This window comes from Bubalus bubalis, chromosome 20, assembly GCF_019923935.1.
Source record: "Bubalus bubalis isolate 160015118507 breed Murrah chromosome 20, NDDB_SH_1, whole genome shotgun sequence".
NCBI classification, from domain to species: domain Eukaryota; kingdom Metazoa; phylum Chordata; class Mammalia; order Artiodactyla; family Bovidae; genus Bubalus; species Bubalus bubalis.
In genome coordinates this window covers 47,201,981-47,219,794 of record NC_059176.1, presented here as the reverse complement: position 1 = coordinate 47,219,794, position 17,814 = coordinate 47,201,981, and the positions used below count along the sequence as shown (strand labels likewise).

At 49.7% G+C, this 17,814-nt stretch overlaps 1 protein-coding gene across 10 annotated transcripts in view; it reads right to left on the bottom strand.

Annotated features, from left to right (window-relative positions):
• Window positions 1-17,814, bottom strand: part of CPEB1 (cytoplasmic polyadenylation element binding protein 1) — a 119,923-nt gene that overhangs the window by 19,848 nt on the left and 82,261 nt on the right. For 6 of the 10 annotated variants that reach the window (XM_044933320.1, XM_044933323.2, XM_006073474.4 and 3 more), the window contains 2 exons: window positions 12,228-12,419; window positions 388-614 (listed from right to left, as the gene is read on the bottom strand). In XM_044933320.1, coding sequence (XP_044789255.1) covers window positions 388-614; window positions 12,228-12,419 — 419 coding nt within the window. The remainder of the gene's footprint in view (window positions 1-387; window positions 615-12,227; window positions 12,420-17,814) is intronic. The other 4 variants (XM_006073477.4, XM_006073475.4, XM_044933317.1 and 1 more) reach the window with 2 other exon arrangements.

Genomic DNA, 17,814 nt, shown 5'->3' with positions numbered 1-17,814 from the left:
TTACCAGCTGAGCCACAAGGGAAGCCCAATCTTTATAGGGGAATAAACTGCTATAGGGGAATAAACTGCAGCCAGAGAATCAAAGGGACCTGCTCGTGGTCACCATTTAGGGTCACCCCTAGGGAACAAGTTACACTTCAGAATCCCGCCAGGACTCCCCTATTTACTCTCAAAACTGTTTCCTAACAGCTCTTGGAGTGACTGGTGAAGAGGCTTCAGCTCAGGTTCCGAGCGCGGTGCTCACTGGGAGGAGTGGGGACACAGGGCACCCTTTGTTCTGCCGACGTTCAGAAGTCCTAGAGCCTCCCATCGCCCCACCTCGCAGCCCGCAACCCACCTGCTCAAGCTCACCTGCCCTCCCCATCGACCCCCCAGTAAGCTACATACGATCAAATCTGAGAGATGATCTGATCCCGAGCTGAAGCCACTGGTGTCCGAGTCAGAAGGGCTGCTAGAGCGAGAGTCCAGGATGGGCCGGGTGTCCAGGCGTGGTCCTCTAATGGAGGGTGCTGGAAATTTGTCCACCAAGTCAGATCCAAGCGGGTCCAGAGGCAGGAAGCTCAAGGGGGGTTTTCCCAAAACATTGCCCAGTGGGTTATGGAGCATGCTCAGTACTAGGAAGAGGGGGGAAAAAGAATCTCATGACCTCTTAGTTTTCTTCCCAGACAAGCGCTTTCCCTTTACACCCAGAGCAAGACACACCAAGGCAGGACCACCAAAAGCCTGAGAGGGCCACAGTGACGAGTGTAACGAGCAGATGTACACCCGGGGTATCTAATGAGAGGCAGGAATAGGATGGCTTTCTGAAGACCCAGGTCCCTGGGACAGTAGCATTTGGGACACTCTGTGCCACTGGGGGGCCCTTGTGACAGCCACTACCAATGTCTGAATACACATGCCCATGTCATCACAGGAGACACCGTCAGCACAGTTAGGAAGCCCAAACCATACTCCTTCCTTGCTGCCTGCCAACACGTCTATCAGAAGAACGCACCGCGTGCCCTATCACTACGTAGCTAAAACACAGAATTCCATGCCATGCCCCCAAAGTCCAGCAGAGCATAAGCATCCATCTCATCCGAGAGGCTACTGTGTGCAGAATTCCAGCCCATGCAGATTCTCCTAGACAACCCTGGACTTCAAACATTTAGGATGGAAGCAGTGATGTTGTGGTTGAGCTGCTCTGGCTGACAGCAATCCTGGCTGAGCCTGATACCACCTTCATACACCTGCCTGCTCTGGGAAGCTCTGAGTCTCCGTTTTCTCATGGCATCTTGGGTGGAATACCAACTGCTTCATAACATGGTCAGGAGGGGTCGGTAATTAAAATAGCAGATGGAAAGCGCTCAGCACAGCAGAGCCCAGTGCACAATATTTAAATATTAAACATCAAAAAAAGAGTGAATCCAAGGCCAGGAGAGATAAGGGAGGTAAAGAGGACAGCAGAAGACAGCAGCATTTTCCCACACTTGGCCCTGGGGAAAAAGGAATCCAAAGCAAAGCAGAACACCCTTTTATCCACTGAGAGGGGGTGGGGGGGTGGGAGAGGGCTTTGGCCATAGAGGTACGGTGGCACTGAGGTTAGAAAGAAGCCTCGTTACTCTGATGTTTTTATCTTCATCTGAAGAAAGGGGAAAACACTCCCCTCAAAAAGGCTATGAAGTGAAACCAAAATAACGTGTTTACGTGTGAAACTGTTCAATACACAGTGGCTTTGAGTGGCTCCACCTCACAATTAGTCACTAGTAATTGAGTGAGACACAGGTCACCTGAGCTGGTTTCCTCTCGGGGTACAAGTCAGTCTGAGTGTCTGGCTGGGGCTGTGGTGGGTTCTCAGGAGGCACAAATAAACCTCTCCAAGCATGAAATCAAAGTGAAAGCATGCTTCCAGGGTACACCATTCACCACGGAGCATTTGTACAGGATCAGATCGACCCCCTCCCCGCTCAGCCAACCATGCATCCCTCTCAGATCAAGACAGGTAGTGTATCCTTAACTTGATCCACAGACAGAGAGGATCAAGAGAAGGCAGTGTATCCTTAACTTTTTTTTTTTTTTTAAATGCAGGGAACAGTCTCAGATGCATTTATTTATTTTATTGTATTTATCCTTAATTTTTAAAGAAACTGTCCTACCATTCTCCAAAGCAGATATACCAGTTCACCTTCCCACCAGCACGGGGGAGAATCAGTCCCTCCACATGCTGGCCAACACTCAGGAGGGCTGGAAGCCGGTCTAATGTGTGTGTGTTGGGGAGTTTATTACTTAAAGACTTCATTTTTTAAGGAAACATTCTTTTAACTAGTTCCCTGAGCACAAGCATTTAACTGCATACTGAAACCAAGTGTCTCTCACGCTTGAATTCTGACACCCATCAGAAATTATCTCTGTCAAGTTTCTCAAATATGCCTGACAAAGCCCTGTCTCAATGACACACGAAGTCCAGGGCCCTGGAATCCATGCTGAGAGGGTAGGGGGGTGGGCGGTGTGAAGATTTAGTCCAGGCTCCTCCTGGGAGCTGCAAGATGTGGCAACAAACAAACAAACAAAAAGCACTGTGAAAACTGACAGTTCTCTGAGAATACAGATCACGTGTGTTGGTCTTCAAAGTGGTACCATTGCCCTGAGGGGCCTCATCTTTCTTCACATTTTACAGAAACAAGTTTATGGTGGTGAATGAAGAGGTAACAATCAAATCTTAGAGAGCTTTGAAAGCCAGGTTAGGGCGTTTAGACTTTCTCCTGAGGGAAGGTGGAGACGCATGGCAGCTCCTGTGGGGACAAACCAAGGGGGCTGACCAGGGACCATGGGAAGACGGGGCCGGCAGCCAGCACCTGGCTGAGGCCCAAGGTCAAGTCAGACATGGGCGGCTCACACAGGCAGTGGCAGGAGCCTGCGTAGACACGGGGCTGTGGGGTCTTTCCAAAGAGAATGTGGAGGAGGAAACGCGTCCATCGGTGGGCTGATGGACCAGCCACAGAGGATGGAAGACACAGCCATGTGTCACAGGTGAACAACACTGAAGGCAAATGGAGAAGCAGCAGTGGCCATGTGCTGTCAGCTACCAGAGGAGTGAGGGGCAGACGGGAGAGACAGGGTCAGGGGACCGAGAAGACTGCGTCCCAAGGGTGGTGCCACCAGCCCGTGTGATCACCGGTGGCTGAGGTGGGGTGTGTGGAGGCTACACTGCTGGATGGCATCCTTAAACGGACACACAGGGACAAGCACGCCTGGGGTTAAAACGTGACATAGACACTGAACTCCTCAGAGACGGTAAAGGACTGGGGAACTGGGAAGAAGAACAGAAGGAATGACTCTGAGGGAGACGAGGCTTGGGGCAGAAGCCTCCACCCAAGAAAACATCACCCTGAAGGGAAAAACCATCCATCCACCCACCAGGGACAAACAAGATAAAGGGCAGTTTGTTGATCCCAGAAAAGGGTGGCACCGCAGAGCGCTCCAAGAGTTGTCAAGGGAAAAACGGCATGAAGCCAGATGCAGAAAAATACTTAAGGAGATGTCAGGCCCAAATGACTTGTGTCTGGGGGCACCGAGGATGACAAATATGGACTATGGTGACTGTCTTCACCTAACATTTTAAAAAGGTGTGTTTGAAAGCAATGTCCGTGCCAGTGTAGACCACATTTCTCATTCATGTTAATCTGTGTTCACGACTGTTATTGATGCATCTAATAATCACAAACCCATCCACCTCAACTAGCTTACAAATATTTTTGACATGCTCACAAAGATATTTGAGGCTTTGTCAAATTCCTATGTCAAAGCTAGAGATTATGTCTGTAACACTCCAATTGGAGTCTGTCTAAGAAGAGTCTGTCTAAGAAGAAAATGGCATGACCACCGATGACGGCCACTAATGAACTCCACTTCCTTAAGGGCTCCGAGTTCATGGTCAAATCATCTGTTCGACAATCTGGACCAGGTTCAAGGAAGCTCCGACCACTCACTAACAGCAGCTTCCACTCACTGTACATCTAGGATATTCCAGATAACGAGTCAGAACCACTTAGATAAATACTCTTAAGCTGAATCCTAAGAACTGGGTATTATTACCCATCTTAACAAAAGGAAACCAAGGCTCAAAGGTCAAGCGTTTATAGTGAGTCTGTCAGGTAGTGAGTGACAGAGTGGGACCCAGTCCTTTCTGATTCTTTGCTTTATCCTCTGCAATGCACCATTCACTATTTTTTTTTTTTTTAATACTCCAGACTTTATATCTTCTGGTCTTGAAACTTCTCTTTTGTTCAAATTCCTTTAAGACCATCAACTACAGATAAGCTATCTCTGGATTCCAGAGATCAGTACCTTGGGATCTAAATCATCCAAGTCTTAAAATTTCTCTAGGACCTTGCTGCTGTAGGAACTCATTAAAAATGTATCCTGGGCCCCACTCCAGACCTACTGAATCAGAACCTGCATTTTAACATGATCCCCAGGAGATTTGTGTACACATTAAAGTCTGAGAAGCGCTAATCTAGAAAAACCCGAGGCTTGCTACTTCAAGCTTCTAGTAAGTTCCCCTTTACCACACCCCTAAACCTTTCCTAAGTAAGGAAGAGAAGGCCGAGTCTTTGCTTGACTTAAAAAAACTTTGGGTTATTCAAATACAGCTTTTACAGCACAACAGCAACTGACACCCAGGAGGGAAAAAGAAACCAAGGTGGCTACACACGGCACGACCCAGGGAGCTTGATCTCTCAGACACCCGCTTAGCCTGCCACCCACGTCATGGGGGAGATGAAAGAGGGAGAAAGGTCTAACCAGAAACAAAGAATTTTAAAAAGATTGGCGTGGATTGTGATAATAGTTTCAGGAAATGTGACAGCCAGGAACAAGCTGAACATTGTGAAAAACATTCAAGACGAGAACTCTGTAAGCTCACACCCTCATACGGAGCAAATACAAAGAGAGCCTGGGCCTAATGCTTCAGGCAGACAACTGCTAAGAGACAAGGAAGAGAAAAATGCTGTGTGGACACCACTGGGTCACCGGGCAAGACTGGAATGTGAACAGTGAGAGCATGAGTTTAATCAGAGTGCTCTTATCAATTTTAAGTTGACTGACGTTCATAACTTTTGTTGTATGTCAATGTATTTTAGAACATCTCTAGTCCTCATGGTACAGAAAGAAATTATATAAAGAGATATATAAAGAGAGAATTGCAAATGATAAAGCAAATGAGGTAAATGTCAACAACAGGAGAATCTGAATAAAATAATTTTGTATAATTTTTATACTTGTGACTTTCTGTAAATTTGAAATTTCCAAACAAAAAAATTTTTTAATGACAGAAAGGAAAACTAATCAATTCTCATTTGACTTTCTTCATCTTTTTCAAGGCAACTGATCTGACCAGAAAAGGGAAATCAAGCACAACTAACTGGGACTAGAATCCCAAGGGGGAAAAATGGCAACTGAGTACCTTTGGAGCCTCTGCCTATAAGAGAAATCTTCTTTTAAACTAGCTTTTTAAAGGGTCAAAAACACTTGTATAGATATTTGCAGGCACACATGGGTACAGGGTTCTGCCTTCTCCACCAAGCACACCAAAGGCCCATCTTTACCACTCATTCCAGTAGTAATTAGTCAACACCTGGCAGAAAGCAGGTGATCAATCTTGCTGAACAGCAATGCAAGAAAGGTAGTACTGTATCCCCAGGAGCAGTGTGCTCACTGAGGCTATGCCCTTTCCTATCAAGGTTACTCAATTTAAGGACACAGTGCTGCCTTAGATACAATTCAGAATTAGAGGAAAAAACCTTACTTAGTTCATCCTGACCCTGCCCATCACCAAAACAGAGGTTGAGAGAAGAATAGTCACTTGACATATCAAATTTGTGACAACATTCCTTCCACTAGTTTCAAATACTTTCTCCAAAGAGAATTAAACACATACAGATACAGGTTGAAGAGGGTCACTCTCCCCGGGATCCTCACAGCCTCTGAAAAAACACTTCTACACTGAGAAACAAGAATCACGGAAGAGCCCCCAGTGAACATTACACCAGCCACACAGGCAAACGGGAGGGGGCAGTGCCATCGGACAAACATGTAAGATCAGCGTGTACCAGAATTAACACACCCAGTCCCGTCAGCACCTCCTCACATCAGTTTCCTGCAAATACTCAACTGGAAGGGGCCAATAAGAGAGGAGTTTGACTAGAAGATATGAGGAAGACAAGAAAACCTATTATCAAGAGGCAAGGATTTTCCAGGGGGTTTGATATTTCCTTCCACCCACAGAAGGAGACAAGTTTCCGATGCTCTATGGTGGCCTGACTGTTGTCTTTAGCCCAATCTCACAAAGGACCTGGCCAGACAGTTCTCTGAGCATCTACAGATCAAAGGAGGAGAGCAGCAGAGACACTGGGCTTCTCGGGGAGGTGGCACCTCACCTCGGCCCATGAGACCACATCTCCCCTCTACAAGGATGCTCAGTGAGCAGCACTGGTTCCCACCAGCCAGGAATCGAGATGGAATGAGCCAGCATGTCTTCCTAACTTTAAGTATAAAGTGTACCCACTGGAAAGGCACACTCTCTTCAAGCCATACAACCTAAAATCTAGTGGACGTGACAGGTCCCTTATGCTATAGGCCAGTGACTGATCTCAACCTCCACTCCCCATCACAGGGCAGAGCACTTCATCAAGGTCAAATGTCGAATGTTAACCTAGACTGATTAAGGGTCGGGTAGGGAGTGCCCTATAGGCACCTTGCAGTGACTCTGACTTCTTTGCTCTGACCAAGGCCAAGGCCCTGATCTCTTTGCTCTGTTCCTATCCTGACCTCTACAACTCAGGCAACACGGAAGTCTTGAGGTTTACCAGGTGTCCCCAGCCCTGGTGGCCAAGCAGATGGTGGATCCTCATTTTGCAAATGTGACTAAGGAGAACCATGTGCTCTGCTGGAGCCCCCCGCACACGGGCAGGAGTCTGCAGCAGCTACGGACGGCTCTCAGTGAAGTCGCAGGGAGGAGAGGGCCTGGCAGGGGGCTCCAGCTCATTAGCACTGCCTCAGAGGGTACAGGAGACCAAAGCAGCAGCAGTGTCTTTAGACTGATTGTTAACTTTCTCCACTTTCACCCTTCTGCGCCAGCTCCTGTGGGTTTTACAGCTGAGTCACGGCTAGAGTTTTCGGAAGCCTTCCCTGAGAGCACAAAAGCACCAGAGTCTGACTGCAGCGGCAGCCAGGCAACAGGGGTCCACACCGTCAGACACCGAGCCTGAGCTCAGCTTGGAAGAGCCCATCACAGCTGCGTGCCACCTGTCTGATGGGAGAAGTCCTGAGAGACACCCAGACCAGGAGCCATTATGCCTAGCCTGGGATGATGATGATGTTATTTAGTCGTTCAGTCCTGTCTGACTCTTTGTGACCCCATGGACTATACCCTGCCAGGCTCCTCTGTCCATGGGATTTCCCAGGCAAGAATACTAGAGTGGGTTGCCATTTCCTCCTCCAGGGGATCTTCCCGACCCAGGAATGCAACCCTTGTCTCCTGCATTGGCAGGAAGATTCTTTCTTTCACCAACCCACCTGGGAAGATTCCCTAGTCTGAGACACAAGGCCACATACCTGGAACCTTCTTCCCTATATCAACCCTTGGTTCTAGGCTGCCTGCTCAAAATCTACCTGAATGCACAGGAGGAAGGCGGGGAAAGCAGCATGCATTGCAGACATAACAGAAAGCTAACAGAATGCTCTTTTCCTGTGACCCCAACCCTGCAACTCCACATCACACCCCAGCTCAGGCAGTGCTCTTGTGAGTCTGAACTCCTTCCACCAATTCTGGATCCCACAGGTCCAAGGTGGTACCCAACACAGCCTTTCTCCCCAGTCTGAGTCACTGGACAAGTTTCATCCCCTGAAGAAATGGCCTGCTCGAGCCCCAGGGAAGGACAGCAGTACCTGGTCCCTGCACCCAAGTTCCTCAAGTCCCTTCTGCAGGGAGGTGTCCTGTTGTCACAGTGTGGTCAGGGCCCCTCCGCTCTGCACTGAAAGTTACTCCTCAGTAAACTGACTCCACAGCAGAATTCATTGTCCAGAGTATGACAGAAACCTTCTGTAAGGGCACCATCATGCCCTAAAAGCTATGGGGGCTCAGACATACCGATCGTTTGGAACCATCTGTCCATCAGGACGATCAACACAAGCAGGAGGCAGAAGAGAGACCTTGTCTGAACTCTGCAGTTCAAACTTATCGAGAATTAACTCAGCACTTATCATTCATTCCATAAACACCTGCTGAAACACCAGGACCAGGCACTGTGCTACATACTGGGAACAGAGCAGTGAAGAACTGGACAGCCAAGGTAGACGTGAGGAGAACTTGCCTGGGCCCAGAAGGCCATGTTCCACAGGGAAGAACCCAACCCTGTTTTGAATGTTGCCTCAGAAACGTTATTTGGAAGCAGAGCAGCAGCAGGAACAAATTGCTGAAGACGCCGCTCTCACCCCAGGCTCAATTGGCCTGCAGACAGCAGGGAGCCTGCAAGTTCTCCAGCACAGGGAACATGCTATTCACTAGTGAGCAGCCGGGACAGAAACCAAGGAGGGTGAACAGGTTAACCTCAAGGACTTCTAAGGAAAGTGGGCGGGAACAGGACGTGTCCTTCGGCACCCTCAGACTGAGCATCTGGTCAGCCCACTGGGCTTCTGCACAAGGCATTCGTTAGGAGCCCTTATTTCCAGGTCCCCCGAAGTAGGTTCTCAGTCACCCCACTTCCTGCTGAGTAATGCTGCGTGCAAAAGAGTCACTGGGGGAAGGCAGGGAGACAAATACATCAGGTGCACAGCTGACGGACTGAGACACAGGGTGAAGAGGGAGTCAGAACCATCTGCCTCATGCCCTGACCCTGGGGACCTCTGCAAAGGAGACCTCGTGGCCAAGCAGCCCTGGAATTGTACACACAGACAACCCACTGTGAGTGTTCTTACTCAAGAGTTTGGGCTCTGCCCACAGGAGCCAGGTGGGAGAGAAAGCCCAAGAGGCTTGGGATCAAAGAAACCCAGGTTCAAATTCTGGTAGCTCTTGGCATTCCACAAGCTCTATGAGCGTTTCTTCCTCATCTTTCAGATGGGGACAATAATAGTACGCATTTTACAGGACTGTGAAAGCATTCAAGCCACGTGACACACTTCACATAGGAAATAGTCGCTAAATGGTGATTAGTCACTCTCTCCCCATCCCAGGACATTAAGGATCAGGGCCTTAACAGCCCTCCTGTTCCATTACAGGACTTAAGACACTGCAAGTAGGACATGTCACTGGGATCACTTGTAACGTTCATCTTGCCCTCATGGGCAGGAAGGCTTCCTTCCCAGCCTGAGTTGAGGCCTCAAGGGTAGGCACAGTCTGGAAGGGCGGTGCCTCAAAGAGCACCACACCCCAACCAATGCTGGCCTTGCAGGCACAATGCTCAAAAACAGATTCCACCCCAGGGTCTTCCTGCAGGTCCCCCAGGCCAATGAAACCCACAAGGCAGAAGGACTCCAGCCCCCAGAGACAGGTCTCCATGGGAGAATCCAATGAAATGTTGCCTCAATGCCAAAAAATTCCTTAGGGGAGAAAATGGAGCCCCTGGGCAGAGCAGCTGTATGCTGTATGTGGTATATAGTCCTATCTATTTCCCCTCAATAGTCAAGGGCATTTTTAAGGGAAACAATTTTATCACTGGTGCACCTTCAGTGCCTAACCCAGTGCCTGGCAGACAGCCAATGCTCAGTATGTGTTGAATGAATTTAGCCAAGATTTCTCCCACAAGAGCCCTGCTACCTCCAACCTTGCCCCCTACACGCTGCTCAGAACCTGAGAGTTGTAGAAAAATGGTCAGATGTGAGCCAACAGCCACATGGGGCAATATATCACCCAGCAGAGCCCAAGGAAGAAGCCTGCACCACGTGCTCCTCACAGAAACAGCAAGGTACCAGGCTGTCTGCAAGGACGACTCCCAGACTGTCCAGAGCTGCTGAAACGCCTCCTCCCTCCCTGGAGAAACCGAGCTGGCTGCTCTTCAGATGGGAAGGCAGTGTAGGCACTGGAATGTGGGCTGCATGTTCCCGCATCGCTGGCAAGGGTGCAGCTGGCTGGTGGGAGGGCTGCGTCCCACTCTAGGAGGCAGTACCCTCCTGTGGGCTTTCCAAGAAGGCCCAGGGCTCAGGCAAAGAAGAGAGATGGCCATCACCCCAGCTCCCAAGTCCAAGGATAACATGGGGATCAGGGATGGGTGGGTGTGTCCTCAGCCCTCGGAAAGGAAGACATACCTACACTAACCCTGCCCAGGGCCGTTTAAATCGTACCACTGGGATAACCTTCTGGGTTACCCCACAGATGCTAGGGCCACAGAGTATAGGATCTCTCTGATGCAAAAATCACATAATATTTATATTTATAAGTAAAGTGCTTGGGATGTGGGGAAGTAAATCCATCTCCACTGTAGAGACAAAGAGCTACGAGCACAGGCCTTTCAGGTGGGTTGCTGGGGAAGCCGAGGAAATTGTGGCTGGACACAAGCTTTTTTTTTTCCCCGGCCTGATTTCAGAATGACTTTCAGGCCAACCTCTCCAAGCCCCAAGTTGGCCTCCCCTGCATTTCTACATGCTATAATGCATTCCAGAAGGGCCCCTGTAGCTAAGAGAAGCCAGAGCCAAGGAAGGGCCACACCCAACGTGAGACCAGGGAAGGACGGTGCCCTGGTCAGACACTGGTCAGCTCCTGTGCAGGGGGCTCTTCAGTCTTCTGCTCAGAGTCAGCAGTGAGGGTGGGGACAAGGTCAGATTCACATGCCCCCCCACCCCCCACCCCCTGGCCGGCTTCAGGGTACCAATGTGAAACAAACTACCACGGCCTTAAAGCCGAGATATCCAGGCACGGGACACCAAACAGTGACACCACACTTCCCAGCCCAGAGAAAATCCTGAGTCAGCTAAACGCTAGTAGTTCAAGAAATTCTACCTTAACCCAGAGGTAGTTACTTAGGGTAAAGCTCTTCCTCACCTGAGAGAAAAAAAAAAAAACCAGCCTCTACCCCCCCCCCCCCCCCACTCAAATAGGATTTACCAAAACAACTGGGCACTGAAATGCCAACAGACACAACAGTCCTAGGCTCTGCAAAGCATTCTAAAAAAAGACCTGCGCCAAACAGGGTGGAGGCCAGAGGAACCTTGCCGCCCGGTTCTGGAGCGGGGGTGGCTGGTGGGGACAGCAGGCTCCGTGAATCCCACTGTCAGCACCAATGGTAAATGGCTGCCCCGACCCTCGCTTTCCATCATTTAAAGTATCTGCTGCCAAGATACTCCTTATTAAGGTGTAATGCACATAAAGCAAAATACTTAAGATTTTTATGTATAGTTACAGTTATTTCTTAAGTTCACATTTCTTCCTGAATGCTCCAGGATTTGCGTCTGGCCAACCCACCCCCTTGAACCATGAGAGGGAAATTAATGGGTAGTGGGAAGGTCTGAGCAGAAGCAGTTAGAGGGGCTGCCAAGAAGCCCCTTCAATCTGTCCCCATCGAATCCTTCCAGGATGACAAGGGACCCTAAGGGGAATGGCTCCCCCTTCATCCACTTGGTCACCCTTAACACAAAGAAAAAAAGAAAAAAGGCCTCCATAGCCGAGAGTTATTCCACCCGGCTCACCATGCCTACCCCCTTTTCCAGGATCAATGCTCTCAGCCTTATGTGAAGCCAATTCCAATACCCTAGGATTACCCAGCCTCACTTATGGCTAAAATTCTTCCCTCGCCATGATTTGGGGACCACCCATCCTTTACACAGAGCTCCCTAATTTTAAAAGCCACTGGGAAATAGAATCTGGACATCCAGTCATCAGCCCCTAAAGTCCCCTCCCCCACCTAAAAGTGTTTTGCTTCATCATCTCCAAGGCAGGCCTGGGCACTAGGGGTTTCGCTGGATCTTTTCTGCATAAGGCTATCACCTTGGGGACCCTTCTCAGGGCCACTTCAGGAACAGACTAACAACTCCAGGGAATTTATCAGGGTAAGTGGGGAAGCGGTGCCTGCCTTTACGAGCCACCATCTGTCCTACCACATTCACAGCCAGCATTTCCATCTTTTGCAAAACAGCTCCATGTTGTATGGGGGGACGGTGGGGGATGCAAAGGGGAAGAGAACAACTGTTGCTGTGGATAGCCTTGCTCCACACCCCATGCGCCCCCTCCCCCCGCTGGCTCATCTTCCGGCACTCACCCGAGTGTGTGCTGCTCTGGGCTGAGGAGTCTGAGTCCTGGGTGCTCCAGGGTCGGTCCCAGCCTGTGAGGCTCAGGGACTGCAGGCCAAGGCACAAGTCATTTGCATCTGGGAGGCCACGGGAAGAATCTTGCGCAGAGGTGGGGAAAAGCATCCTGCTTGTGACTGTTTCTTCTGAGTCCTGGAAGTCTGCTTTGGAAAGGAAAACAGCAGAAGCCCAGAGTTAAGGGCTGCTTCCCCAGGATTATCAACAATAAATAATATTAAGAATAGTTTCCTCAGGCTCGAAGACTAGACATCCAAGCTGGCTGGATGCTGCAGCCGCTGCCTCTGCACTTTTGGGGGTGTTAAAGCAGGAGCGGCTGCCATACAGCCCCCTCCCCACACACACACCCCTATCCCGTCTGCATTACAGACTGGGCCAGCATGTGATCAGGCTGCTGATGCTCCCTGCTGCCAGTGACATCAGCCGGCTGAGCCGTGCAATGGAGAGCGGCATCACCCCTCAGAGAGCGGGGAGGAGCAGGGGACGGCAGGGAGGGGACTTGCCTCCCAGGGAAGAGACGGCACAACAGCCACTGGGAACAGTCCGGGTGCGGTGCTGGTAAGTCCGGCTGCGAGGCAGCGCCCTCCGGTCTCCAGCAATGGTGGCCAAGCGGCCCGAGGCACGACTGAAGTCCTCTCTGCTGACAGCGGAGCCAAAGCAGCAGGCTGCCTGCTCGGCCAGCTCTGCCCTCCTGCCCCTCCCTCCCCTCCCTCTGCTCTCCGCCCCCAAACCCAAAAACACTCTAGTCCTGGACTCTCTCCAGCTGCTTGCTCAAGCCCTGGTTTTGCAGCCCGATGCAAAGCTTCACAATTCTGCTAGCAAAAATCTGTGTGCTCCAAGTGGCCCCTGAGCCCTACCCTGACACAGCAGTGTTTACTGCCAGGGGTGGGACAGGCTTCAGAAAACACAGCTCGCTCGAACCCTGGGGAACGACACCTGGTGCTCCAGGCTTGTCAGCAGCAGCTGTCTACCAAGAAAGGGGTCAGTTTCGGCAGGGGGCTGGGGAGTCACTGGGCCACCCAAACGCCAGAGTAAGACCTGTCCTGACAAGGATGTGCTCAGTCGCTCAGTCCAGTCCGACTCTTTGGGACCCCATGGACTGTAGCCTACCAGGCTCCTCTGTCCATGGGGATTTCCCAGGCAAGAATTCTGGAGTGGGTTGCCATGCCCTCCTCCAGGGGATCTTCCCGACCCAGGGACTGAACCCAGGTCTCCCGCATTGCAGGCAAATTCTTTACCATCTGAGCCACCAGGGAAGCCCCCTGACTAGGATACTCACTCCCTGTTCCCAAGTTCCCTCACTCCAAAAGGGTGGGCATCAATCTCATAGCAGGACCAGCTCCCCCTCCTGCAACTACAGGCACAGGCGAGGAACTACTCCCCTCACAGAGTCTGATCAGACCCAAAGAGCAGAAGCGATCTCGGAGGTAGTATGTGCCTTGTCAGAAGCCCCAGGTAGGAGCTCACAGCCCCTGGCCCTGCTCCTCCAGAGCACACGGGCCACGGGAGGGGCCCTGGTACCTCTGGCTACCCAGACCCTCTCTCTAGGCAGGGGAGCTGCTTGGAACCACAGCCCTATTCCCATGACCAGTCACAGCCCCAGCACCAAGTCCAGCTCTGCCCAGAACCTCTGGGACCTCTGCCACTTCCTATCTGCCAACGTACTCTCCTGTATCCATCCGTCTCTTCCAACATGACCTCCAGTCACAAGGCCTCGTCCTTAGAAAGGAGGGTACAGTGAGGGTCCCGGCCACATGGCAGGCAGGCTGCTCGCACTGAGACCAGGGACCCTGCTCGCTCTGCCATGCTACAGCGAGAAGCAACCAGACACAGGAAGCATGCCCACCTGGGACCACCCGGGACAGGGTACAAGGTGGGCAGAGTGGGAGCTACTGCTGTTAGCCACAGGAACGGCTGGCCAGAGCCTCCAAAGTGTCCCCTTCTGTCCACAGGCGCTCAGGCACAGCCGAGAAGGGGAGAACGGCCAGTCTGTGGGAGGGACTCCTCCCCTCGGAGAGTTTTTTTTTTTTTTAAAGAGCTTTGCTGCTGTGTCATCCATCCATGTTATTCCTGTCTGGCTGTAGATACTCTGCCTGCTCCAAGCCTGTGTCTGTCAAAACCTCTTCACCACTGCACAGGCAGAGCAAGAACCCACCCATGCTGGTGCTGCCCCCACCCCAGACCACTCCCCCACCAGTTTCTCTGTCCACCCTTCCCCCAAGCTTACGACATACTTTAAAAATAACCCATATGTAATAGTTATAAAAACATAATGCTTCCTTTAAAAACATCCATAGATAAGTACCCATCCCCCCCTTACAAACTCTCTATATGGTCCCTTCCACCACACTGTGAGCACACCCACATCTAGAAGCAATCGTTTTTCCCGTCCCCAGCTAAAATCAGGGCCTTTGTGTTTACCGGGACCCCATGCCACACGCAGAGAGAATCTAGCTATCAACTATGCTCTTGCTACCCAAAGTCTAGCGTGGCCGACCAACAAAATCAGTATCACCAGAATCATGTTATACAGCCTCTCAGCCCCCACCTAAGACTTCTGGAATTGGAATTGATCTACATCTTAATAAGATTCCCAGTTGACGTTAATTCACTTAAAAGTTTGAGTAGCATTGGTCTATACAATTACCCTCTTTTCAACCCCATGGACTGCAGCACACCAGGCTTCCCTGTCCACCACCAACTCCCAGAGTTTACTCAAACTCATGCCCATTGCGTTGGTGATGCCATCCAACCATCTCATCCTCTGTCATCCCCTTCTCCTCCCGCCTTCAATCTTTCCCAGCATTAGGGTCTTTTCAAATGTGACCATTAAAGGTCACTTAGGAACAAATGGCTGCAAGCCATCCAGGAGCTTGGAGGTCTAAGTACAGCATGCCTCTCCCTCTACTACCAGCACTTCCACTGACGCATCACCTTTACTTTACCCAGACCTTCTCCATCCCACTGTTTCTTTCAGATAAAGGCTTGCACTACCATTGTAGAATTCCTTCACTAGTTCCTTCGATTAACAGAAGACACACCTGTTGAACCTTTAGTGTGGTAGGCTAGGAAAAATTAAGTGGGCTTTAAAAGTTTTATAGATCTTGCTTTACTCACAAGATCTGCCATTGCGTGATCTCAGTCAAGTTACTAAACCTTTCTGAGCATCTTTCACCTGTAAAGTGGCAAAAGCAGCTCTCTCTCAGGTGTTTTGTTGAGGATTACACTGTTTGGCACAGTGTCTGGCACAAAGTATTGTATTCGTATTTTGGTTTCAGTAGGTGACCATATAATTTATCATCCAAACCAAGGCACTTCTGAGAGAGAAAAGGGGCAAATATTAATAACCCTACCAATGCAGCAAGTTCAACTGTCCTAGGTGGACTGGCAGGCATGATTCAGTCTTACCTGTGGCCATTTGTGTTCAGAAACATTTTACCCCCAAAGCCTCTTTTCTAATGATCCTAGCTCTCCAAATTTACCCACTCTGCTCCCTACCCCTTCTCTACTGACAGCAAGTCTGAGAAGTAAACTGTCAACATGGGCGAATGCGCAGCAAGCTGAAAGGGCTGAAATTCAAACGCTGATTTTACTGAGGAAAGCCTGTCTTTGCTTCTCAAACTCGTATCAGATGCTGGGCAGGAACTTGACCCCTTTTATTGGAGGATATTCCTTATAATCTTTAGCCAAGCACACATCAGACACTCCGAAGATACTAGAAGCTTGGAACCAGCACATGATGAGGTGAGACTACTTCTAAGGCCATCTGTTTGAACAAAGACTCTCAGCTTAAACACTTTCTGTATCAACCCGAACCCTGCCAAGTTTCCATATCAATACCTACGCAACATTTCTGATTAAGTTTCTTGATTTGGTTCAGAATTTTAAAATGATCTCCCTTTGAAAATGTTACCTTCTTAATAATCGCCCAAATTTCTTAGCAACTGAAAAACTCAAGTAAACTGACCCAAAGTCCAAAGTCTGTCACAGTCTAGAACAGAATGACCGCTGAGAGGATCAAAATGCAGAGGTGACCCGAGGGCTCTGATTCTAGGGCTCAGAGTTGTATGCATGCAGGCATGCACAGTCTTATCCAACTCTCTGCGACCCCATGGAGTGTAGCCCACCAGGCTCCTCTGTCCATGGAATTCTTCAGGCAAGAACACTGGGGTGGGTTGCCATTTCCTCCTCCAGGGGATCTTCCTGACAGAGGGGTCAAACCTCGGTCTCCTCGCATTGACGGGCAGGTTCTTTACCACTGAACCACCTGGGAAGCCCTCAAGAGGAGTACAGCCTCACCTCTAATCTTTTCCATCCTCAGTCTAAGAACCTGTCTGTCCGCTGATGGCTCCTCTGTCAACAAGACTTGGCATGACATTGCTCATGGTCGTCTGCCACTATCATTCTTGAGCATCTGGCAACTAAGGAGGTGAAACAAGGAGAGAAGTGTGACTTCAGGCCTCCATTTATGAAACCATTCGGCAGGTTCCATAGTGTAAAGGTCCATGGTGCTTGCAAGAAGTCAGCAGAGGCCCCCAGGAAACATAAGCTGGCTTTGCAGAGCAGATGCTGCATTAGCTGATCCCAGGGGAAAGGGGATCTAGTTCAGAGGAGTTAACAGGAGAGAAGATAAGCAAGGTTTGTTTGGGCCAACCAAGCCAGGAAGAACTGAGGCAGGAAAATGAAACTGATGCTCAAGAGTGTAGTGAACTGTCTCTTTACACTGCTAAACAATAATTAATGTGGTAAAGGGCTCAGGATGAACCAGAGATCAGAGCTAGGGAAGTGGTCAAGGACATATGAGATGAAAGGAAGGAGGAGGAAGAGGGCAGAAAAGCAGATGGATAAGGAGAGAAGAAAAGGGGTTGGGGGCAGAGAAGTATGTTAAATGACTTAACAGACTACAAAGCTGCATCTACATCATGACTATAACTATGTGAAAATGTTGTTTGTTGATAGATGTTGGTAAAGGAACAGAGAAAAGCGCAGCTTAATGTGTGAGGGCAGCAGGCCACTCATGGATTTATCTTCCTTTAGTCATTGCACAAACAGTATCACAAAAGTGGTGTTCTCCTTTCTTTTTCCTCTTTAGCCTTTTGACAAGCACACTATTACAGTCTATACAGCAATCATACTTGAACTCTTTTACAAAATCTCAGCTTCGCCTCTAAATCCAGTCCCTGGGAACAGGAGAGAAGGATTCTGCGTCACTGGTCCCCACTAGATTTCTTCTGAATAACTGACTTTACAGTAAGCTGAGGCTACTTAAATCAATGCTTTATGTTCTTAAAAGTTTTTTTTAAAGCTCAAAAAGTGGCATTTCTAAGAATGTATTTCTAAAAAGACCATTTGAAAGACTATCCCCCAAGCCTGCCACTTCTGTCAAATCAGGAAAACAGAAACAATTCTGTAAATCCGTTTTGGTAACCTGAAGTGAAAGAGCCACCATGCAAGAAGTCAGACACCTGTCAATATCATGTCAACCCCTGTTGCACTGGGGCCCTTGACCACTCACGCCAGGAAGCCCACATGTTCCCCTAA